Source organism: Hordeum vulgare, chromosome 2H, assembly GCF_904849725.1.
Source record: "Hordeum vulgare subsp. vulgare chromosome 2H, MorexV3_pseudomolecules_assembly, whole genome shotgun sequence".
Taxonomy (NCBI): domain Eukaryota; kingdom Viridiplantae; phylum Streptophyta; class Magnoliopsida; order Poales; family Poaceae; genus Hordeum; species Hordeum vulgare.
The window spans coordinates 408,594,411-408,620,150 of record NC_058519.1 but is presented as its reverse complement, the minus strand read 5'-3'; the positions used below and the strand labels follow the sequence as shown (position 1 = coordinate 408,620,150).

General features: G+C 42.4%; 1 protein-coding gene across 6 annotated transcripts; it reads left to right on the top strand.

The window, feature by feature from the left end:
- The first annotated feature begins 17,527 nt into the window (after positions 1 to 17,527).
- Positions 17,528 to 24,138, top strand: LOC123426439. 6 transcript variants are annotated; one of them, XR_006622209.1, is made up of 4 exons: positions 17,528 to 19,107; positions 19,698 to 19,969; positions 23,478 to 23,591; positions 23,903 to 24,138. XR_006622209.1 is itself a non-coding variant. In XM_045110279.1 (3 exons), exons 1-2 carry the CDS (start codon positions 17,874 to 17,876, stop codon positions 19,967 to 19,969), a joined length of 1,506 nt encoding a protein of 501 aa, XP_044966214.1. In that variant the 5' UTR covers positions 17,528 to 17,873; the 3' UTR covers positions 23,903 to 24,138. The 6 variants fall into 6 exon arrangements, 4 of the variants coding, with proteins under 4 accessions (XP_044966214.1, XP_044966212.1, XP_044966213.1 ...); XR_006622208.1 differs by having other exon boundaries at positions 23,898 to 24,138; XM_045110279.1 differs by lacking the exon at positions 23,478 to 23,591.
- The last annotated feature ends 1,602 nt before the right edge of the window (positions 24,139 to 25,740 follow it).

The window sequence follows — 25,740 nt, the reverse complement described above, 5'->3', positions numbered from 1 at the left end:
CTACAGCCCCCGGGTCTATTTTACATCATATATTTGCAAGATCTATTTTGCTATTCCCATTTCCATTTTACTTGCACTTTTATTTTCAGATATATCTTATAAAAAAACCCATAAATGTGTTGTTTAGTTTTATTTACCATCACTTTATTTGCATCTATCAATATATCATTTTACCGTTTTATTTTACCCATGAGGGATTGACAACCCCTACACGCGTTGGGTTGCGATGATTTGTTATTTTTGTGCAGGTACCGCTTACATTGTGTTGCGGGTCTTCCTATTGGATTGATACCTTGGTTCATAACTGAGGAAAATACTTGTCATCGCTGTGCTACATCACCCTTTAAGCTTGGAGGGTAACGAATGCAATCAGCAAGGTGTCAACCCACAATTATAGGGGATCAATCATATTCCTTTCTATAAGTAAGGGTGTCAAACCCAATGAGGAGCAGAAGGAAATGACAAGCAGTTTTAAGCAAGGTATTCTCTACAAGTGTTGTGAGTAAGGGTGATAGATAGTTTTGTAGCAAGATAATTTGTAAGAAGTAACAAGTCACAATAGTAGAAGTGTGCAACAAGGTGGACCAATCTTTTTTATAGAAAATACAAGCCTAAAAGTTCTCTTATATAAAGTAAAGCGCTCTCGAGTACACATGGGAATTGTCGTCTAGTCATGTTCATCATGTTGATTTGATTTGCACTTGTTACTTTGATAATTTGATATGTGGGTGGACCGGTGCTTGGGTGTTGTTCTTACTTGAACAAGAAACTCACTTATGATTACCCCATCTAGCAAGCATTCGCAACTACGAAAGAAGAATTTAGATAAATCTAACCATAGCATGAAACATATGGATCAAATCAGACCCTTACTGAATAACACATAAACTAGGGTTTAAGCTTTTGTCACTCTAGCAACCCATCATCTACCTATTAATCTACAATGCCTTCCCTTAGTCCCAAGTACGATGAAGTGTCATGTAGTCGACGTTCACATGACACCACTAAAGGAAGCAACAACATACATATCATCAAAATATCGAACGAATACCAACTTCACATGATTACTTATAACAAGACTTCTCCCATGTCCTCGAGAAGGAAAGAAAGTACTCACAAATCATCACCATGTTCAAGATCATAGGTGTTATGAATATGATAAAGGATCTGAACATATTATATTCCTCCAAGTAAACCAACAAACATCAACTACAAGATGTAGTCGACACTACTAGCAACCCACATGTACCAATCTCAGGTTTTGAGACAAAGATTGAATACAAGATATGAAGTAGGGTTTGAGATGAGATTGTGCTAGTGAATATATTAATGATGACCGACCCTCCCACGAAGGAGGAAGTGTTGGTGATGACGATGACTTTGATTTCCTGCTCCCGGAGGGAAGTTTCCTCGGCAGAATCGTTGTGCCGGAGAGCAAAAGGGCTCCTGCCCAGGTTTCCGCCTCGAGACGTAGGCGCTTCATCCCGAAAGTATCCTCCTTATTTTTTTCCAGATCAACACCCTTGATATAGAATAAGAGGGGCACTGTAGGCAGCCTGTGGGCCTCCCAAGGCTTTAGGGTGCGCCCTGGGGGGTGTTGTTGCCTTGGGAGCAATAAGTGCCCCCCTCTGATGGATTTTTGTTCCAATAATTCTTATATATTGTATAAAGAATATAAGTGTCCAACTTTTTTCCATGGCTTTCAGGTCTAGAATTCCAATTTCTGGCAATTTCCCTCTTTGTATAAATCTTGCAAATTGAGAGAGAAAAGGCATTAGAATTGTATCATAAAGTGGAATAATGACCAAGCACAATATAAATAGCAATAAGAAATCATGATGCATAATGGAGGTATCAGCAACCATTAGTTCATGAGAATGTCATCCATTATCAAAACCACACATGGGGGCACCATGCTCTCTCATATAGTCTTAGCCACGAAGGGGTAAGTGGGAGAGAGATACAAGCCCATAGGCCACGGCTAAATACACACAGGTATCGGATGTCCGGTGGGTGTTGGACGTTCGGTGGCTCACGATGGTCCGGACGTCCGGTGCGCCCGTCCGACGATTCGGCTCTAGACAGGAGGTGCCGGATTTCCATTGAATGACGGACGTCCGGGCACTCGTGTGTGTCGGACGTCCGGTGGCTCCCGGTCGTCCATACGATTTAGACTCCACAACTCTGTATTTGCTTCCAAGCTTCCCTCGTGGATGGTGTAGTCGTACATAGGTTCTTGCACGCCTCCTCGTCATTCGTGGAGTTCCGGAAATACCTATGTATGCACACAGAGGAGTGTCAAGTAATATACCATCCTCGAAGGGGTCAAGTAAACACATGTAAAGTAAATGATTTACCTTTATGAATGTGAATTAGATGTCCCACGTGTCACTTGTCAAACAAAATCTTGTGATGGTGATGTCCGTAGGATGCTTCGCATCACTTGGTATCGTCACTTGTGGCGGTCCGGTTCATCGTCTAAAAACATCCTTATATGCAAAAGTACTCCTCCAAATCTTGGTATGACTAGAGTGTCCCTCTTTATTCTACGCTACCTCGGCGACGGCGAAGGATGATGGTGAGCGGCGTTTTGGCGTGGCACAAGATTCTGTCGAAGTGAAATTTTAGTTTTACTTCGTGTGAAGCGTTTGGTGCAATATTGCAAGACATCTATGTATGTCTCCTATGATGATCATATGTATACTCTTTGTAATACGTTTTTTAATAAAATATACGTAGGTAGTTATTTCAAAATAAAATGCTATGGCTTACTGACAGATGTTTGTCTGTGCGTCCACCTCCTACGTAGCCGTCGGATTTGATTTGGATTGAACGACTCAGAAGCAATCTATTTCCTAATACAGTTCTTGCAACTCACCCCTTGCTTGAGTTGGCTTGACCAAAACAAATGGTTGTAGAGCGAGCACTCACGAGCTGCAACAAAGCCAAGCCCTTGTGTGTAGTCCATCGGCGGCGGCGCATTCATGCCGGATCTCCGCCGCCAAATGCCCCCCGACAACCGGATTCGTCAAGATCCTCCATGTGGGTATGGAGCACTATCAACCTCACCGATGTTCTAGTACCAATAGCACTAGCAGCAACCACATCACCACGTCGCAAGTCCATGTGCACTTTAAGTTTCTGCAACAATAACATTATTGCAAAACAACGGTAGCAAAAGACATATGTGTTAGTCCGTGATGGGGCCAAAGTTGTTGTTGCAATTTTTACAACAAGGGTCTTGTTACAGAAAATTAGACGCAACGGGAGATGGGTTTGCAATCTTTGCAAATGAGGGTTCTGTTATAGAAAATTAGAAAGAAAATGTCTTTGCAACAAAAGACTTGACTTGTTGTCAAAAAATTAGAGAAGAGTGAGTTTTGCAACAGAGACCTTGTTGCAGAAATTTGAGAACAGGAGGTGTTGCAACAAGAGTAGTGTTGCGAGAAATTAAAGAAAAGAAACTTCACAAAATCGGACGGCTCGCGAGGCACGCCCCTATTTCATCAAAAGAAAAAGAGAGGACTGCTACGCGTTCGTCAACCGATTGTTTAAAAGATCGACTAGCTCGTGGGTCGCCTAACATGGGGCATCGCTGTCCTCCATCATTGCAACATACCTATTGTTGCAGAAAATTTCTATAACAGTGTTCTTGTCGCATTTTTTTGCAACTCCAGTTCCGTTGCAGTTTTTTTCGCAACATAGGCTTTGCTGCAGAATTGCTTTTTTCGCCGTCATTTTTCTAGAAATTTTTTTTACAACTAATATTTTGATGCAGATCTTTTTTTACAACATAGCTCTTGTTGCACAATTTTTCGCAACTTGGATTCTGTTATTTTTTTTGTAACAGAGGTTTGTTTCAAAATCTAACGGGTGAGCGTATTGTTTTGTTTGGAAAAGGTAATGGGAGGCGCTAGGAATCAGACTACTGATTTCTTGTATCAATCAGACCACTCACTAACCATTGGATTAGTAGCATAATGGACGTTGGATCAATACATGGGAAGGCTAGTCTGTTTGTAAGAGACTGCTCTTATTACAGGCTTTCAGTAGTAACGGCTACCGAAACGCATGCATGTACGAGTAGTAAAGTTCGTTCTTGCTGATGCTTCCATTGACGAGAATGTCTCGTATGATGGTAAAAGTTCATGTTTGATTATTTTGAAAACTTTATTGAACGATTTGTTTCTTGCTTTTAATGCTTAAAAAATGCATCAGCTGTAACATTTTATTTTGTTTCGAACGTAACAAAAGAATGCATCAGTGACAAGAAAATTTGCTTCTGATGCAATCAGAGTTTGTCTGCCCCTAACAAGAATATAGGTCCAAGAAGTTTGCTTTAATATAACAGAATTTTGCATATAAGAATTCCACATGGGAATTTAGAGCCCTGTGAATCTTTCTTACTATGTTTGCAACACGAGAAAACATTTCTTCCATCCACTATAAAAGTGCTTTCATCGTAAAACTAATTTTCTCCTGATCATACATAAGTTTGTTGCCATGCTTCGTTAGTTCGTACACCATCTTCATATGGTACAAATGTGCTTCCTTCAAGTTGGCAATGGTACAATGTTTTTTTAAGTTTATATCATAGGTTTCCTATAGACTATAGACTTGCTTCTCTTCATTTAGCGTGAGCTTGTCTTCATTGTGGGATCAGACGCAAGTTCCATCGCGCTTCTTAGTGGATGCATCGTTCGCTTCAGCATAATCTGCTTCTACCTGTTTCCTCATTCTAGTGAACTGAGGACATATAGTGTAGTGCGCGACAATTATGAAAAAAGTGTGAGTATAATATATGGAAGCAAAATACGTAGAACAAGAAAACAGATGTCATATCTTATGGGAGCATGTCATATTGCAATGGAGATAATAATGAAAACAAATTTTATAGAAGAAGCGGGAAGTAAGAAACTAAACTATGGACACTGAAGAAACATATGTAGTATAATTTAGAAATTCCATAACACGTAAGAAGCATGAAAACAGTACTATCTCAACATAACCCATCTCAAAAGCATATTGAAATAGAAAATATAAAACGATGAGCAAATACCTAAACATACATTAGTATGTTTGGAAGCATGAAAATAAATAAAAAAGGGTTTGTAATGGAAGCATGCACGAGATGGCATGTATGCAGACAAGCATGGCCTGATAGTAGTTGAAATAATTACTCAAAACCATGAAAACACAATTGATAAACTTTGAAGCATTGCTAGCAACAATTCGAGAAGATGACACGACCTATCTGAAATAACTATGGGAAATAAAAGAAGCGTAAACTAATATGGCCTGATGCAAATATTAACACCAAGTAATGAAGCACGAATGGTATTGGTCGACCCAAATTTTAGTTCTATTGGAAGCATGTATTAAAAGGAATGGAACTATATCACAAGTATTGTTCTACCACTAATACATACGAGAGGCTGACAAATTCACAAATTTGAAACCTCCCAACAAGGATTGCATGAGAAGCCCAGGCCAGAGTTGGTCATGTGGACGGAAAGAGGAAGCACCATAAGAGAGTAAAACACCAATAGTGCGAGGTACACCCACAATATGAACCAGGACCCTGTCGAGTGGCTCGGTGCGGAGATCCATTTGGACGGCACTGTAATGTATGCATTCCAACAATGCTGAAAACTTTAGAAGAATGAAAGAACAAAGAATTAGATGGAACTATGGAAGCAAATTAAATACAAGGAAGGAACATACATAATATAATGCGGAAGCATTGTATGTTTGAATGTGAATAACACTCATATTATCAATTTTGTGTCAAAAAGAATCAGGGATTGTGAAAGCAATGAACATTAAGTTGTTAACTGAAGAATCACATGAAATATGTTTGGGAAGCCGAATTGGAATGAAGCATGAAAATACACTAGGAAAGCATGGCTCATCTTAGCTGGTATGATGATACGATTAAAATGAAAACAAACTAAGGTTGCGGACAAAATTATGATGCCTATTTCTGCCATAGTACGTGCAAATTTAATCGGTTTCTATGGACCAAATGAAGGAAACTATAGCCCGAAGAATCTTATGTATTACAATGCAGAAGCACAAATTGGTAAGAAATATGAAACGGGTGAGTAGTGTTAAGTGGAAGCATGAATATTTGAAGATGTTACGCAAACATGGTACTGCTGCCAATATGGAGGAGCATATTTTTGGCATGTTCATACAAAATTCACATATTCGTCCTGATTTGGATCCACACAACACATGACATAACGAAAATCAGACCTAAGAAAAGGGTACCCATAAAGATATAGAAAAAAGATATTCGCAACATAAAACAGGTTAGAAATCAACTAACGTATGTATCTAGAAGAGAGGACTCAATACCAAGGCTGAGGCTCGGGTCTTGGTCCTGCAATGGTCCTTCAGTGATTGTCTCCTTCCCCAACAGAGACGGCGCTCCTACATGGTGGACGGTATGGGGGTCGCAGGACCCGATCCTGGTGAAGAGGACCGGGATGGGAGGGTATTGTGAGCTCGCTGACTGCTTTGTTCCCCAACTGAAACGACTCAGAAACTAGCAAGGAAGGGCGGAAGGGCAGATCTAGCGGGGAACTCGGACGGTATGGGGGTTGCGAGATCGCTGCAGGCAATGTTGGGGTGGAGGAGAGCGGGACGACTGAAAATACCTCGATGACGCCTAGAGGGGGGTGAATAGGCTATTTAAAAACTTCTTTAGATTTGGCTTGAACCTAATGCGGAAATAAAACTAAGAGGGTACTTGTCAAGCACAAATCCTAAATGCACTAGGCACTGCAACGTGTATCAACAACACGATCTACCAAGATGGACACAATGCAGTTACTAACAAGCACAAGTAAGTTACACAAACTTACTTGAGCTATATCACACGACAAGTAGGTGAACAACACAAGATACTAGATCACACTATATCACATGATACATCAAGGGCTGCAAGTATGTACGTGTGGATATAGAGGGTATGCTTGAATGATTAATCTTGTACAAGAAATAGCCAACACAATATAATGAGCACAAACAATATGCAATGTATGTATGCTCAAGTAACACAAGTAAACCACAAGTAAGGAGTTAGGGTTAAGGATAACCAAGGTCACTGAGATGAAGATGTGTCCCGATGTTCACTTCCTTGGAGGGAAGCTAGTCACCGTTAGAGAGGTGGATGTTACCACGAAGGCACACCAACGCCACGAAGGCTCACCCTATTCTCCCTTTGAGATAACACCACGAAGGCGTTTCTCAACCACTAGTGGTAAGCCTTTGAGGTGGCTTCCAAACCCTCACAAACTTTTCCGGGGGAAATCACATGAATTGATTCCTCTCCGAAGAACTCCTACCGCCTAGGAGTCTCCAACCTCCAAGAGTAACAAGATCACGGGGAATGCTCAAAACTTTCTCAAATCACAAATAGCTTGGGTTGAGAGAAGGAGAGGGAGACGATCTATCTTTTGATTGGCACAACTCTCAAAGGGGCTCACAAATGCTCTTGGGATCTAAGATTTGGAGTGAGAAAATATGTGTGAGGTGGAAATGTGTTCTTATGAGGATAAGGCTGTGTTAGGCAACCCTCTCACGAAGTGGGAGGGGGGTATTTATAGTGGGGAGAGAAAAAGAGCCGTTGGGGACACTTTAAGTCACACAGGGTCCGGACGTCCGACAGTTGTCGGAAGTCCGGGCGTCCGCGAGGGGTCGGACGTCCGACAGGGGTCGGTCGTCCGAGGCCTGTAGATACGACTGAAACTATTTTGAATTAAACAGCGACCGGACGTCCGACACGGGTCGGTCGTCCGAGGCCTTTAGATACGACTGAACCTATGTTGAATTTATCAGCCACCGGACATCCGAAGAGGACCGGAAATCCGAGTTATACAGCTCAACTTCTACTGGTGGTAGGTTCCGGATTTCCGACGGGTGTCGGACGTCTGGCGCTCGGACGTCCGGAGGGAGCCGGATTTCCGAGATATAGAACTCAACTTCTACTGGTGCAGGCTTCCGGATTTCCGGGATTTGGCCAGACATCCGGGCCTCGGACGTCCGGAGGAAGCCGGAAGTCCGAGTTATATGGCTCTGATTTCTCTCGTATAGGATTCCGGATTTCTGAACTAGTCGGTCGTCTGGTCCTCGGACGTCCGGAGAAAGCCGGATGTCCGAGGCACTGGTTCTGTTTTCAGATAACAACAAAGCAGTGGAGATGTGGTTTGAGCAGAAAGTGATGATGTAGTTTGAGCAAGTTCATCGCAAAACCTGTGATCCCCTCTTAATAGTGCGGGATCCCTAAGGACTCAAGAATCATAAAAGAGTACTGATGATCCATACTTGAGTGTATACTTTTATTCGCTGATCATCACTCCGCACAACTAACGTCAAAGGAACTGATACCTTTGAGTTAGCCCTTTCACCTGAGCTTGATGTTGTTGTTCCTTCTTGGCTCAAGTTGAAAGCAAGACATGATGAAGTCTTCAAGTAGCTTTCCCATACACAATGCGGAAAGCCTAGCTTATGTATTCATCTTCATTTGTCCACCATGTGAACATCCACAAGAATCAAGCATGTAGTTCTCAGGAATGCTTATCTTGATCTTGTCCTTGTTAGCACATGAGGTTGTCCTTATCAACATCCTTGTTAGCTTATGTTTCAATGATATATTCGTGTTGATCCACTTGAACTTGCACACCACAATCTTGATGACGATCACCACTTGACGTCATCCTTCATGGGTTGTATGAGATCTTCCTTTTGACGCAAGCCCAATGAAAGCATACCTAACCCCCACACAGGAGTCTCACAACGACCATGGGTTAGTACACAAACACGTAATGGACAATGCTTACCATACCATGGGATCACTTGATCCCTCTCGGTACATCTTATACGCTTTGTGTGTTGATCATCTTGATTTACTCTTTGTCTGAGATCTTGATCAACCTAGTGTTTCTATGACCATTCTTTGGATAATGCCTTGAATAACATCTTGATCATCATATAAACTCCTTGAACCCAATAGATGGACTTCAAGAAGTGCCTATGGACAAATCCTATAAATATAACTTAAGGCAACCATTAGTCCATAGGAATTGTCATCAATTACCAAAACCACATATGGAGATATATGCTCTAACAATCTCCCCCATTTTGGTAATTGAAGACAACCACTTCAAGAGAGTTTATGTAAAGAAATAAGCATAACCAAGCGCACACATAGAAGGTAATAATGCATGTGTGCAAGATGTAAATGCTTACGCAATAAAAGCAAAACCCTCTAAACATATCCAAAGTAAGCTCTCTAAAATTCTCCCCCATTGGCATCGATTGCCAAAATGGACGACAAGTTTAGAAAGCCAAAATAGTAGGTGGTCCTCCAAAAAGTGTGTACTTCTCAGCAAATGAGTGCAGAAAAATACACAAATACAATGATAAGTAGTTGGAGGAAAACAAACTATATTGAGGACCCAAAGATTGCAAATAAAAGGATCGTATGCCACAAAGACATACAAAGATGGAGGCAAGCAATCAAAGAAATCCATATGGAACAAACAATCATATGGTCCTTCGAACCACATGAATAAAAGATATTATAATAGAGGCAACATAGTGCTTTATCAAAAACTAGAGAAGCTCCCCATGATTTGTGCACTAATATGAGATTTTTGTATTTGACACAGGTGCACAAAATAGGATCGTTGCTCCCCCAAAATTAATAGAAACACACAACGAGTGCAAGAAGATAGATGAGACAATAGGCATATCAATTGCACAAAACTAATGGTTGAGCAACATGTAAAGGAAGCAACTTAAGAATAAGCTCAACCAAAGTAATGTGTGTGAGTCATGGCAAAGCACTTGAGAAGACTTAAGATAAGGATGAGCATTGCTCATCAACATAGTCTTGATGAATATGAGATACAAAGTGCAAGATATATCATTCCCACACACACATACTAGAAAATGGGTTCACAAGCTTACTAATAAACAAAATAAGAACCAGCGCTCGTGACAACCCATTGTGAAGATAGGAAGTAAGAATCTTGTCAAAAGGAGGGATACTAATTGAAAATGGCAAAACCCTCATCAAGACAAGCATGAGGAAAAATAATCTTCACGGCCAAAGAGTGCACCAAGATGTAGAAAAATAAGATACGCACTCAAAACAAAACCTTTCACGTTGCCACCAAAAACCGAAAAAGGAAATGCAGCGATGGACGTGAAAGAAAAGAGGATAGCAATTAGAGATGTAACTTCTCTCATGTGACCAAGATTCTAAGTAGAAGACAATCATGATGATATATATATCCACAAAGAAGGATGTACACACGAAATGGTTACAAGAAGGAAGAACACTAGATATCCAAAAAGGGAAGTCATAAATATATCAATGAGATCTTTTGCTTGGAAGCATAGCACATGGCCTAATATTTTCTTATTGTATAAATGAACTTCCAACATACGAACATCAAAGACATCCCAACTAGCAGTAAGACATCATTGTTCGGATGCTTTGAGAAAGCAAACAAGTACTACGAGAACAAATCAAGAGATTCATGTCATGATGCAACCTGTAAAAGAAAAGACAGGTTGGGTCCTTTGCAGGAAAAGAATGCATGAAGTGGATATTTGTTACCGAGACAACATTGGATTGATGTAGTAGATAGTTGTTCTTTGATCATCCTAACTTGGCTCCAATAATCACATGGTCTCAACATCTTCCTTATAGGTGAGCCGAGCATCCAATGCATCTCCAGTTGTTCCTGGAACAACAAAAACAAACAAAATGGTGCCCAAACTCATTGGGACCAAAGAGTTAGAGAACCAGCAATACATAGGACAAACTCCACACACATATGTGCATATAGATATGAATTTGAATTTCATGCACACCTTAGCCAATTTATGACAGGGTGGAGTTTCCCTTATATATTGGGTCAAAAGAGGAAAGCAAGCAAAAGAAGTTCTATATAGTAGCTAGATACGCATGCTCAAGACTCTCAAGAATCAACTCAACACAAAGTTGATAAGTCATCAAAAGACAAGGTATTAAGTGATAATAAGATCCTAAAACAAAAGAACTATCATTTGAAGGATATCAATTAAAAGATACATCAAGGAATGAGATATCCATTGACACATGCCAAATAGAAGGCAACAAGAAACCAAGTGAAGGAAAACAAACACGAGGTATCTAGTTTCCAAGAGAGAGCTAGGTTCCAAGAAACAAAGCCCTCTACAAATTTTCATGATGGCACAAAGCATCATAAAGAGCAAGACTTGCCTCCCATCAACACACACTTGATGGGGATCAAATGATTTTATGATGGGTGAATAAAGAGAGTGTTTTTAAAGAGAATAGGATAGCTCCCCCAAGGGACGTGCAGTATATAGAATTTGCATTTGAATACAAAATTCACACGATGGGATCATCACTTCCTCTATATCTATAACCACACTAGACATGTTAAAAATAGATTCATAAGAGGCAAGAAAGACAAACGAAACACAAAATCCAATGTAAAGATGATTAGCAATTCCAATCACATGATGGGAATACCAATTGTCAAGGACAAGAAGTATTTTTGAAATGATACTCATTGGTGGATCACAAATATATCCAAGATCATCTTTACCCATAAAACGCAAGCAAATGACACTTGTAGAGCTAACATGCCACCTAGGAACAAGATAATTTACAATATCAACATTAAGTGGCAATACGTCAAATGTACACATTTTCTAGGTTTGTAACATGCACATAGCATATTACTCCCCCATAATGTGATAAACTAATAACATTAACAAGTGGCAAATTAAAACCAACAAGAGATACTTAATGGACCATATAGAATTTGAATTTCTCATGAGTAAGACATACCACATAGACACTAGATAATCTTGAAGCATCAAAACTAAGTGGTATTCCCCATGTATACACATTTATAGGATTGTGAGGTGTGCAAAGCACATCACTCCCCCACAATGGGATAGTCCATTAATCTCTCAGAAGAGCCAACAAAAATACAGACAAGATGCAAATAGGCTCAATACAAAACTCACATGTACATGATGTGCAAACCAACATACACATACTCGATTACTCAAGATAAGCAAGTTGGAAGCACAACATATACAAACGCATGCAAGGTACAAAACCACAACATGCAAAGGGGCAAGCACCTAACAATGTAAACAGTTTAAGTATAAGTTACCGTAAGGAGGCACATTGGATATAAGATAGAGACTCGATAATCCAAATGACTTGGCTTAAGATAATATGAATGATGAAGACCCCTTAATTCTTCATTATGTATCCAAGTCTCTAATGTCCTCCAAGGTCACCTATTGATCAAGTTTGAGCTTGTTGGTCCCCAACTACGTTGGGTCCTAAGAGGTTAATCACAATAGGCTTGGCAACCCAAATGGTTCTTTTCTTGACACCATTTTGAGTACCAACAAACTTGGCAAACACATTGCCAACCTTATCCTTCCCAAGGGAATATGTATCATCAATAGTGATTGGGTTGGATAAGTTACCTTTCGTGCGACGTGACCCTTCTCACGACATAAGTAGCAACACCTACCCTTTGTTTTCTTCCCAGTTGATTTCTCACCTTGGGGAGTGTTGGCTTGGGTCTTATTGGGAAGAGGCCTTACTTCAACTTGTAGTTGAATATGTGATTGAGTTTGTGGCCACTTCCCTTGTTGCTTGTGACTTTGAGACTTCGTCTTCAGAGGGCAAGATCTAACATGGTGCCCTTTAACTTTGCACTTGAAGCAAATGCTTTTGGACGAATTCTTGACTTGTTCTAGGCCCCTCTTGTTCTTGTTTGAGTTTACTCCAAACTCATTTTTGTCATTTGGAGATGTTTGCTCACACAGGACGTTGTTGAGTGTGGGCATCCCTTCATGACACTGTTCCAAGTCTTTCTTCAAAGAAGTGACTTGGGCCTTGAGCTCTTTGATTTCCTCTGCACGGTTAGTATCAATGCAAGTACTAGAGAAAGTGTAAGCTTCAATGTCAGAGCAACAAGGCAAGGAAAGTAATTCATCACACGAGGTAGCAACATTATGAGTAGACGAATTACGAGGACTAGCACATGGAAATATAGTACTTTGACTAGAAGTAGTGCCATTGTCCACATGAGGCTCGCTTGATGTTACCTTGGTGATGATAGCCTCATGAGCTAACTTTTGCACATTAAGGGATGTTAGAAGATCGGCATGAGAGCTTGTGAGCATTACATGGTTTTCTTCCAACTTCCCATAATTGCTAGTTAGTAAATCAAGTTGAGCACGTAGCTCAACATTCTCCTTCAATGTTGATACTTCAAAAGAGATGGGGTTAGATGTACAAGTATCATCAACAATATGAGAGGAGTAAGTAGCGATCAGAGACTTCTCATGAGTAGATTGAAGCTCCTCATAGATCTTAGAGGTTTTGACGAGCTCTCCCTTGACATTCTTGCATTCAAGGAGAAGGGCCTCAAAATCCTTCTTAAGTTTATCATGAGCAACTTCAATCTCTCCTTTTGAAGATCTTAAGTCTCTACATGCTTGATGACTCTTCTCAAGTTCATGTTCAAGTTGTTCACTTTTAGCTTGTTCATGATTAAGTGAATCATTACAATTTTCAAAGTAAGCAAGAACATCTTGGAATCTTTAAAGAGTGTTATTTTTAGCTTTATCAAGAATTTTACTGATCACATAGATATTTTCGGTCAAATCATCATCATCATCCTCATCGCAAATATCATCGTTATTGCACAGGGAAGATGATACCTCATTATTACCTCTTGCCATGAGGCACATGTGAACTGGAGGAGTTGATGATGATTCTTTTGGTGAATCAGATTCTTCATTAGTCAAAGGTACTTCATATTTCTTGATTTCCCTTAAATGATTAGTCATAGAACAACTAGGGAGAAATAAGATATTTTGATCAAGAGGACACGAGGAAGCAGGCATATCACCACAGACATTTGTCGAGGGATCTTTAGGTGAAATGCATGACCTATCAGCACAATAATTTACACTATGTGTGGTGCTAGATATGCTCATGTCCATAGAGGCTATGACATTTTCATCAACATATATTTCTTCACTCACCATGTCATTACCTTGTGAGATTGAAGATGCTGAGGTGTGAAAGCAATCGGATATGGAAGTAGTGGTGGAATATTTAAGATCGAAAAGAGTGAAGAGCCCATGCACCAACTCCTTCATCATAATACCGTCTTCATCAAGATTGGACCCACCATATATATCTTCAAGTTTAGTCCAAACTTCATGAGCTGACTTGCAAGTCGAGATAGACTTAAACACTTCAGGACTTATAGTTCGATGAATGGCAAGAAAAGCCTCACAATCAAGATACATCTCATTAGTAGATGAAGATGCATCATCCTTTTTGTCGGCAATCCCTACAAGAACAATTCGTAAAGTATTTGGGTCCATGGCCCGAAAGTGATGAAGCATACGAATTCTCCATAGGGTATAATTTGTGCCATCAAAGTCAAAGATGCCATTGTGCACTAATCCAATAGTCGACATCGATACTCTCTAGGTCGTGAAACCTAATTAAAGAGAGACCTAGCTCTGATACCAATTGAAAAGACCTCGATGACGCCTAGAGGGGGGGGTGAATAGGCTATTTAAAAACTTCTTCAGATTTGGCTTGAACCTAATGCGGAAATAAACTAAGAGGGTACTTGTCAAGCACAAATCCTAAATGCACTAGGCACTGCAACGTGTATCAACAACACGATCTACCAAGATGGACACAATGCAGTTACTAACAAGCACAAGTAAGTTACACAAACTTACTTGAGCTATATCACATGACAAGTAGGTGAACAACACAAGATACTAGATCACACTATATCACATGATATATCAAGGCTGCAAGTATGTACGTGTGGATATAGAGGGTATGCTTGAATGATTAATCTTGTACAAGAAATAGCCAACACAATATAATGAGCACAAACAATATGCAATGTATGTATGCTTAAGTAACACAAGTAAAAACACAAGTAAGGAGTTAGGGTTAAGGATAACCAAGGTCACTGAGACGAAGATGTATCCCGATGTTCACTTCCTTGGAGGGAAGCTAGTCACCGTTAGAGAGGTGGATGTTACCACGAAGGCACACCAACGCCACGAAGGCTCACCCTATTCTCCCTTTGAGATAACACCACGAAGGCGTTTCTCAACCACTAGTGGTAAGCCTTTGAGGTGGCTTCCAAACCCTCACAAACTTTTCCGGGGGAAATCACACGAATTGATTCCTCTCCGAAGAATTCCTACCGCCTAGGAGTCTCCAACCTCCAAGAGTAACAAGATCACGGGGAATGCTCAAAACTTGCTCAAATTACAAATAGCTTGGGTTGAGAGAAGGAGAGGGAGACGATCTATCTTTTGATTGGAACAACTTTCAAAGGGGCTCACAAATGCTCTTGGGATCTAAGATTTGGAGTGAGAAAATGTGTGTGAGGTGGAAATGTGTTCTTATGAGGATAAGGCTGTGTTAGGCAACCCTCTCACGAAGTGGGAGGGGGGTATTTATAGTGGGGAGAGAAAAAGAGCCGTTGGGGACACTTTAAGTCACACAGGGTCTGGACGTCCGACAGTTGTCAGAAGTCCGGGCGTCCGCGAGGGGTCGGACGTCCGACAGGGGTTGGTCGTCCGAGGCCTGTAGATACGACTGAAACTATTTTGAATTAAACAGCGACCGGACGTCCGACAGGGGTCGGTCGTCCGAGGCCTGTAGATATGACTGAACCTATGTTGAATTTATCAGCCACCGGACGTCCGGAGAGGACCGGAAATCCGAGTTATACAACTCAACTTCTACTGGTGGTAGGTTCCGGATTTCCGACGGGTGTCGGACGTCCGGCGCTCGGACGTCCGGAGGGAGCCGGATTTCCGAGATATAGAACTCAACTTCTACTGGTGCAGGCTTCCGGATTTCCGGGATTTGGCCGGACATCCGGGCCTCGGACGTCCGGAGGAAGCCGGAATTCCGAGTTATATGGCTCTGATTTCTCTGGTATAGGATTCCGGATTTCCGAACTAGTCGGTCGTCTGGTCCTCGGACGTCCGGAGAAAGCCGGATGTCCGAGGCACTGGTTCTGTTTTCAGATAACAACAAAGCAGTGGAGATGTGGTTTGAGCAGAAAGTGATGATGTAGTTTGAGCAAGTTCATCGCAAAACCTGTGATCCCCTCTTAATAGTGCGGGATCCCTAAGGACTCAAGAATCATAAAAGAGTACTGATGATCCATACTTGAGTGTATACTTTTATTCGCTGATCATCACTCCGCACAACTAACGTCAAAGGAACTGATACCTTTGAGTTAGCCCTTTCACCTGAGCTTGATGTTGTTGTTCCTTCTTGGCTCAAGTTGAAAGCAAGACATGATGAAGTCTTCAAGTAGCTTTCCCATACACAATGCGGAAAGCCTAGCTTATGTATTCATCTTTATTTGTCCACCATGTGAACATCCACAAGAATCAAGCATGTAGTTCTCAGGAATGCTTATCTTGATCTTGTCCTTGTTAGCACATGAGGTTGTCCTTATCAACATCCTTGTTAGCTTATGTTTCAGTGATATATTCGTGCTGATTCACTTGAACTTGCACACCACAATCTTGATGACGATCACCACTTGACGTCATCCTTCATGGGTTGTATGAGATCTTCCTTTTGACGCAAGCCCAATGAAAGCACACCTAACCCCCACACAGGAGTCTCACAAAGACCATGGGTTAGTACACAAACACGTAATGAACAATGCTTACCATACCATGGGATCACTTGATCCCTATCGGTACATCTTATACGCTTTGTGTGTTGATCATCTTGATTTACTCTTTGTCTGAGATCTTGATCAACCTAGTGTTTTTATGACTATTCTTTGGATAATACCTTGAATAACATCTTGATCATCATATAAACTCCTTGAACCCAACAGATGGACTTCAAAAAGTGCCTATGGACAAATCCTATAAATATAACTTAAGGCAACCATTAGTTCATAGGAATTGTCATCAATTACCAAAACCACATATGGAGATATATGCTCTAACAACGACGCACCAGCGATGCGTAGCCGCTTCTGCGGATAATAGTTGGGACGGAGGTCACGGTAGTTGCGAGCAATCGCAGGGGATTGCCGGTTGGGCAGCCAAAATTAATGGGATGAAGAAAGAGAAAATCTAGGATGGGATAATCGCTAAGAAAATATCGACCGTGAGATTACAGAAGCATTGACGACACGTGATCGGTCTGAGGAAATTTTTTTATCAGACGTATGGTAGGAAGTGTATTCCAAAGGTAATACTCTGACGGACGCATGCGTAAGTTTGGCCGGCTGTTCCGAAGATTTTGCCAAAGAAAAAAGAGTAGACAGCGTGGCCCGTGGTTTTGGACTCTAGACGTTTGGTACAGGTCAGTAATCTTACCTGCCTGCCTGCCTGGTTTGCCAAATGAAGCGATTCGCGTACCGCTTGACAAAATTGGACTGCCGGAGAAGGCCCAACCGAACAAGGACGCCAAGCGAAGCGAAGCGAAGCGCTAGGCCGCCGGGAAACCATCTCAACAAATAGCCCTGCCGCACGAGGTGCACGTCGTGGACCCCGCACGTCGGTGCGGCCGATTCCACCGACTGCCCCGCACCCCACCATTTCCCCGCCGACCGGCAACCGCCCGCGCAGCCGCCTTCGAAACGACGAAGCCATGGGAGCCAAATCCCGTCACGGCAGGACCCCTCCACCTTTCCCCACCGAACAGTAGCCACAAGCACCCCGAATCCGGTGGGCGAATCGGCGGGGGAATCCTCTCAGATTCGCCGGGAGATCGTTATGCGGTGATGGCGCCCTGCCCTGGCGGTGCGGGCGTGCACGCGCGCTGGACGGCGCGGGCGCTGGCCGGCGCCTTCCTCGACCTCGCCATCGTCTACGCCTTCCTCTGCGCCGCGGCCGCCGCGTCCGCGGCCTCCGCCCTCCTCGCGCTCCTCCGCCTCCGCCTCCCCTGCACCTGCTCCCGCCCCCACCTCCCCTGCCTCTTCGCCTTCCTCTTCCGCTACCCCTCCCGCGTCCTCGAGTCCCTCCTCCTCTCCCTCCGCTCCCGCTTCCCCTTCGTCGTCAACCACGACGACGACAGCCGGGACGAGGAGGAATCCGTCGACGAGGAAGAGGAAGAGGAAGAGGTGAATCTGAAGCGGGAGGCGGACGAGGGCAATGACGTGCTCTCCGCGCTGCACCAGGAGCTGGACAAGGAACGCAGCGCCGCAGCATCCGCGGCCGAGGAGGCCATGGCCATGATCCTGCGTCTGCAGAAGGAGAAATCGTCCGTGGAGATGGAGGTGCGGCAGCAGCGCCGCACCTCTGATGAGCGGTGTGCCTTCTACGAGAACGAGGTGGAGGAGCTCAAGGACATCTTGCTCATGAGGGAGCGCGAGAACAGGTCTTTGCAGAAGGAGGTGGAGTCCTACCGGCGGCTGCTTGGTATCGCCGGGGACGATGAGGAGGAGGAGATGATGACGCCGCGCAATTACTTAGAGAGCGATCCTAGCTCTTCCCGTTCGGTTGATAATAATAATTCTGTCTTCAGCTTCAAGAAGCAGTTCGTGCGCCAACAAGTGTCGCCCATTCGTGTGGGCCATGTTAAGGACAGGAATGAAAACAGTCCGGCTTTTCAGCCACTTGGACAAGTTCCTGTGGCTGGATCGAAATTGGGGGCAGATAGCTGCCAAGATGATGGCACTGAGACGGTGGTAATTCTCCCACTATCTGCCCGGAGTTTGGATTTCCCCCAATCTGCGCGACGTTTGGATTTGCCCCAATCTGCACGATGTCTGGACTTTCCCCAATCTGCACGATGTTTGGATTTGCCCCAGTCTGCACGATGTTTGGATCAAGGTGGTGGTGTTGAAGTTAATGCTGCGGCTGATATGAAAGCTATGGAAGAGCTGACTGCTGATGAATTTCAGGAGGTGGACAGTGGGCGTCTAGACAAGGCTTGCCATGATTTTATGGCAAGTGACAATGATGCAAATATCTTTGATGTGCATGTTGTTGATGATATTTGCTTCTCTACTGAAGGTATGTGCAGACTGCAGATGGAGAAATAAAATCAAGTTGATATTTGCTATACTATCTAGGGCGTGACAGGATTGAGTTCTTTTCTATTGCGATAAACATAATGCTACACATCCGTTCGTACTTCTCCTGATTGCTGATAATTATTAGTGGATCTTAATTGGTCCACACTTAATCAATTTAAGTTGTTCTTCATGCGCGTTTTGTTGATTGCTTTGCCTGAATGCTGCTATGTTAGTTTATTAAAACCATGTTGGTTATTGGATATTTTGTTATGAGTGCGCATGCTATCTGCATACTTTAGTTTTGTCAACTGGATATTTTTATCATGTTTATCACACAAAAACTGTTGCAACTAGGTTCTCATATAGATATATACATGTGTACCTGCATCCCCTTGAATTTTGTTAACTACTTTCGAATATTTTTTCATGTGTGTTGGCATGACATGCTTAACTCCTATTGTATTCTGGCTGTACTTTGGTTATTCACCAGCATGACATGTTTAACACCCAAGTTAACACCTTTTAAGAAACTATTATGGTTGCAGAATCATTTGAAACTGGTACTGAAAATGAGATGTTTCTATGCAGTTAAAGGCCTGATCGGTCGAAGCTTCTCTGATGCAACAATGCAAGCAGACAAGTTACAGAATCGAGCTGCCGCAGATGATCTACTGGGGAAAAGTCTGAATGCAATCAAAGGTGCACAAAACAAGATAAGGCTTGCAGCAAGTGAAAGGAGGCAATCATTACAGTTGCAACTCTTAGAGGACATAGCTGACCAACTTCAAGAAATCAAAGATGTTGCAGATGCAGGGCGACACTTACACTGTATTTCTCCTAAAATTTCAAAGAAAAGCTAGGTACGAATGGAATTTCCTCTAGTTTTTTTCTTTAAATACAGAATTTCTGATGGTGGCACAACATCACAACATACCTAGGCAATATATGCAAACTATTAACGGATTCTACGTTTTCCCATATATGACGAACTCCATGCATGATAAGAAGGCATAAATTTGGAGCCTCATTAAGCCCACATATTATCAGATCCTACGTTTTCCCATAAATTGTGGAGCCTCATTAAGCCCACATATGCTGATGTATATCATTAGGCTCCGTACTTCATGCATGATAAGAAGGCATAAGTCTTTGGGACTTCTTTTTTTTCCAACCTTGATTGTTTCTTTTGGGGAGATTTTTTTTTAGAAAGGAGGCGCTTGCCTGGCTTTAGCGAACTGAAGCGCTTACAGCATTTACAGACGTAGTGTAGGTGTAGCACGGAACAAAGGAAAATGGTTCGATACAGACCCAACAGGGCCAAAGACATACAAGCCAAAATAACGAAAGGTTCGGTACAGATCCAACAGGCCAACAATGAGACAAGGCAGCAGTGAGAAGACATGATCAGCCACCCCGGAGATCGGCGTGCTCCCGAAGAGTCTTCGCATGGAGCCTGAACTTGCCGCATATTGCCTCAATGATGGATGCGTCCGCTGACTTGCTCAGAGGCTTCCAAAGCTACAAGAAGATCGTCATTTTATACAAGGCGTCAGCAGGATGCTGAATGAACTTCCCTTCAATTGGAGCTTTGTTTCTAATATGCCATAATGCCTAAGACATGGCCATGTAGATCATCCATGTTAATCTACGGGTGTGGCCGGAAAGATGTCTGTGCCCGACTGCACCTTGTAACGTCTCGAACACAACCCCAAAGGAATTGAGCAAGGACGCGCTTGAAGAAAATGTGGTTTGCATCTTCTACTGCACCACAATGCGGAGACAAGCCATCCCCACGTCCGTGACGTTTCTGGACTTCCACGCCCGAAGGCAATCTGTCCCGGACAAGTTGCCAAAGGAAAATCTTGATTTTTGTTGGGATGCGAGCTTTCCAAATGTCCATCGCTTGGAAAGGGGCAGCACCATTATGCAGCGCTAGGTATAACGAGCTGGCAGTAAACTGTCCCGAGGGCTCAAACTTCCATCTAAAGGAGTCCGGCTCCGTAGAGGGGGAGACAGCCCTCAGCAGCACTACCAGGCGATCTCCTGGTACTTATAGTATGAAAGATAGAGTAGGTATCAAGAGTATGTCAGAGCTTGATTATGATACCATGTTGCAACTGATACCAGGTTGTCGCAGTGTCATTTTGCAGAACTTACTTTAACTACTTGGATTCACTGTCTGCACTTTGCACAATGGACTATAACTTTCTAACCAACTAGGATGACAAGTAAATATAACGTATATTTATTGTACAGCACAATAGAAATAAACCATGTTTCTATTATCTACTTACTACTTGCGTTGATAGACACGTTATTGCTGAATCGTTAAGAAGTGCTTGTTGCATGAGAGATTGCATTTCTGATTGGTCTATCTGGAGATCAGTGTTATGCACTTCTTGCAGGACCTATGTCATAGTTCTTGAAACAAAACAATAAGTCGTGTATGTTTCTTTCATGACCTTAGCATCGTGTCTTTTGTGTCACTGGTTGGCTATCCTTCCGTGGTGTTTGGTTTGGAATACATGGATGCCCAAGTTTGCCTGGCCTTTGGCATATTGCCAAACTTTTGTAAGGTTCCATTGTCATTCTCTTTCTCTCTTTAGTTCTTCTTTTAGCAGAAATTTATGTCAATTCATGGACATGTAGTGACCAAATTGGTAAATTCCGTTCTCTGGCGGAGTATCTTAGGGCTATTTTGGTCAGCGCCCAAACAAATAAATTGTTGGTCCTTTCTTTATGAATTGTAAATCACCATTATAATTTTTTTGCAACAAACCCATGAATAGCAATATCTGATGGAAGTTGTAAATTTTTGCATCTCTGGCCTTCAATACTAATAATCACAAGAAATAACTATTACAACTGCAACTCTACTGCCCTAATTCCAGGCAGATTGATTTGTATACTTATTGCTTTGCTAATTATCCAAAATGCTAATGACCTGGAGATGCCGTAAATCTTCTAGTATGTAACATCAGTTTACTTTTTTCTTTCCACATTCAGTCTGGAACGGTTATTGCATTCTTAGTTATTCAGGAACACCTGATGCAAAAGAAAACTGGGCCACCATCAATAGCAGTTCATTTCATTCAACCAAAACAAACTGATGCTTGCCATGTTCAAACAAGGGTAGATTCCCAAAATCACAAACCGCTTCGCTTTGAATCGCAAGTGGGAGGCGATTTGGGAGGCGAGAGTTCTGCCCCTTCCTCCATCAGCGCCACCATGGGTCCCCGCCTCCTCCGTCCGCCGCTCCGGCGATGGGAGGAGGAGGGGACCCCGACGCTTCGGCTCTGCTGTGTAGGTAGGATAGGCGTAGGTTTTCTCGGAGTCGCCGCTTCAGTGGCAGGGACGGCGCCTCATAGGAATAAAATGTCGATGTTCTTTCACCACCTCGGCGGTGCTCCATTCCATAGCGTTGGAAGTAGTCGGCTTGGTTGTGTCGTGGTTTTTGGATCCGACAGTCTTAGTATTTGGTGGTAGGCTCCTGGCGTTCTTCTGGATGGCGGCGTTGACTACGGCAGAAGGATTTGGTGTCTTGAAGTGGGCATCGTGGTTGAAGGCTTGCGGCGGCGCTCTTCTTCCTCGACCACATCGAGTGAAGACAGCGATGCCGGGGAACTGGCGGACACGGGGACGATCCCTGGCCGACGCGCCACGGAGATTCCGACAGATTGTTTTATCAGCTCGAAAAGCAAGAGTCTGCGATGGTTCCTCCAGTTCAGCGTTTGGTGGTTGGTCCCCTCTATCTTCGCTGGGGCTAATGCGGCAGCGGAGTCCGGTAGGGAACAATATTATTGCGAGGCGCAATGGGATCTAGGGATCAAATTGTATTTTGTCCCTTTTCAGGGTCCTTTGTGCAAAGCTTCCTGTCATCTTTTTTCTCGATGTCTCACGTGATTTCCACATGTTTGTCTGATGTAATCTCTATGGTTAATGGAATGTGTGGTTACTGTTAAAATAAAAAACTGATGCTTGCCATTATTAGATGCAAATCGGCTTTGAATTATTTACAAAACATTTATAGAAACATTGAGTTATATAACAGCCCTTTTGTCAAGTATATGTTGGAACAAATCATCCTTGCCACTATAAGAAGTGGATACCATTTGAATTTTAGAACATATGTAGGCTTAATATTTTCTTGTGCTTGTATTATATGTTTAATTTCATATGTAGTTGCCTTCTAGTACAAAGTGTGCAGAGTTACATTTTTTTACAGTTTTTTCCACATCAACAATATTCAAGGTATGAGATCACGTAGAATATGCAAGTATATACACTTGTAAACATAAGAGAAATCTAGGGTTTTTTCAGTCAGGCGCGATCTGCTATGAATATGCTACGGTGGATCTTATTTTTCAGGAGCTTCGCCTTTGGGTGCTTGCTGGAGTGGCAGGAGTCCAACATTTTTGCGAGTAGTCCGTTCAGTGTATTGGAGGGGTAGGGTGGGATCACCGGGTTGTGGTGATCTACCATGTAATCCTCTTGTACATACTTTTCTCTCTTTTTCTATAAAACTATGTTACGCCATTGGGGTACTCTCGATAAAAAAGTAAACATAAGAGAAATGTTTTTCCATGTTTAGTTATATCAGTTGAATATCCAAAGCGCGTGCACATTTACTTGTAGGACAACAGTATGGTTTTAGTCATAAATTTCTTTGTGCACTGTAGCAACTTCTTACGCCTTATATTGTGTAGAACCACTGGAAGCGGAACCTTTTCCTTTTCCTTTTCGGACATATCCACTTGAAGTTTTATTTTTGTCACTCTATTCTTGCAGGACAGGCATATCATGTCACGGCGGCACGGTTGATGTTGTAGATATTTGTTTTTGTTTGTAGTCCCTCAATTTGTTGTATCTTAAGGTTTGTTTGTTCTTTTAAATTATTATATGGGTTGTTAATGATGCAAATGTACATAGAGGTTTATTCAGTGCTTGTAATCATATGTTTGTCTTAAACGGATTGTGTACTTCGTGTGCAGATTAATTTCTTATCTGGTTCAATCAGCATTAAAAGTAATATGCCAAGTATGTTCTGCAGATTAATTCTTATATGCAGTTTTATTTTGCGGGAATTTCTTATCTGTAGTCCTGTCAGCATTAAACTAGTATGTCAAGTATGTTCTGCAGTATGTGTACTTGTGATGGTAGTTGCGCATATTTCCAGAACCATGCGTCAAATTTACGGAAACACTAAAAGTCTGACAGTCATTTGATTTAGTCATGGTAAATGTCAAATTTACGGAAACACTAAAAGTCTGACGTCAGATTTAGTCATGGTAAATCTAACGTTCATGATAATTTATATTAGCGTGATGATGATAAATTTAGTTTTTAAGATTACTCATAATGAGAGTAACATAGATAGTAGTAATATAGATGCCACCTAAGCAAAAAATATGATGTAACAATTAATTAATGAAAAGAGAGAGAGAAATTGAGTAACTTAGCATGTTACTCATGCTAAGAGTAACACAACAAATACCAAAGCAAGATGAGTCTATAGACTAAAGGTTCAATGTTACTATCTCTATGTTACTATTTATTGTGGAGGTAGTAACTTAGACTAATAACATATGTGTGTTACTACTCTATGTTACTTCCTATTCTGAGTAGTCTAAGCACAACAATTTTCTAACAAAAAAATTGAATTAATAGAGATTTGTCATGCTCACCAATTAAACCCCTCGGAGGAGTACATAATTTTTCATTTAAAACGTTCAATTTATCATGTCAGATTTGTGGTGGAGTCCTAAATTTATGGGAGTGACAGTGACCCATGGCCCCCATCTTTCATGTTGCTGCTCCTTGCACCCGCTGCCGCTGGCATCACACACCAACCCACCGTCCATCATTAGTTGTGGGAGGTGTACATTGGTGTAGCAACTCCACAAAAGTTTATGCCACCACATTGATGATGAAAATGTACACGAAGAAAGTATGACGGTGGAATCAGCATTAGAGAACATAAAAGGGAAACGCTGCTTATCAGTAGCCTGGCAGAAATTTTACATCAGACGAGTCATACGACATTGATTATGTTTAATCCAACAGCGTAGCGATTCCTTATCCCATCAATTAATTGCACGTATTAATTCACTCCGAGAAAATCTCGCCTGCTGCTCGGCTCCAACCACCGCACCACGTCTACGCGAGTAAATCTCGCCTGGCCGATCCACCCACCCAGCACGTTTCGCATTCCATGGACGAGCTCATCCCGAAGCACGCCAAGCTCGCTCACCATGATGACAATCTCCGGCGCACCACGGTCCGCACCAACAGCTCTGCGGTGGCTACAACTACTCCACGACGTCGGTGTCGTGTTCCTTTCCGTCTGCTCCGTCAAACCATCCTCTCACCACCGACCGCGTAATCCCCATCGCAGCCTCATCCCCCGCCCGACCATGCCCCATCACCATCCCTCCCACAGTGTTGTTGAACCATTTCGTTTTGGCAAAGAAGGTGTGCGCAGATCTCACGCTCATCCTCTGGTATGTACGCACCCAAATTCTGGTTTGATTCATCTCACCTTTGACTTATTTCTAATCGCTTCATTATTTTGAACACATTTTAATCACTTGTTTTTATTTGAGCTACTTTGGATGCGATGCTTGCATCGATG

Bases quoted from the DNA above. Each gene is read 5' to 3' on its own strand.
- LOC123426439 (XM_045110279.1), top strand. From the start codon at position 17,874: ATGGCGCCCTGCCCTGGCGGTGCGGGCGTGCACGCGCGCTGGACGGCG. The intron at 19,108-19,697 runs GTATGTGCAGAC...GTTTCTATGCAG, and splicing joins TATTTGCTTCTCTACTGAAG to TTAAAGGCCTGATCGGTCGA.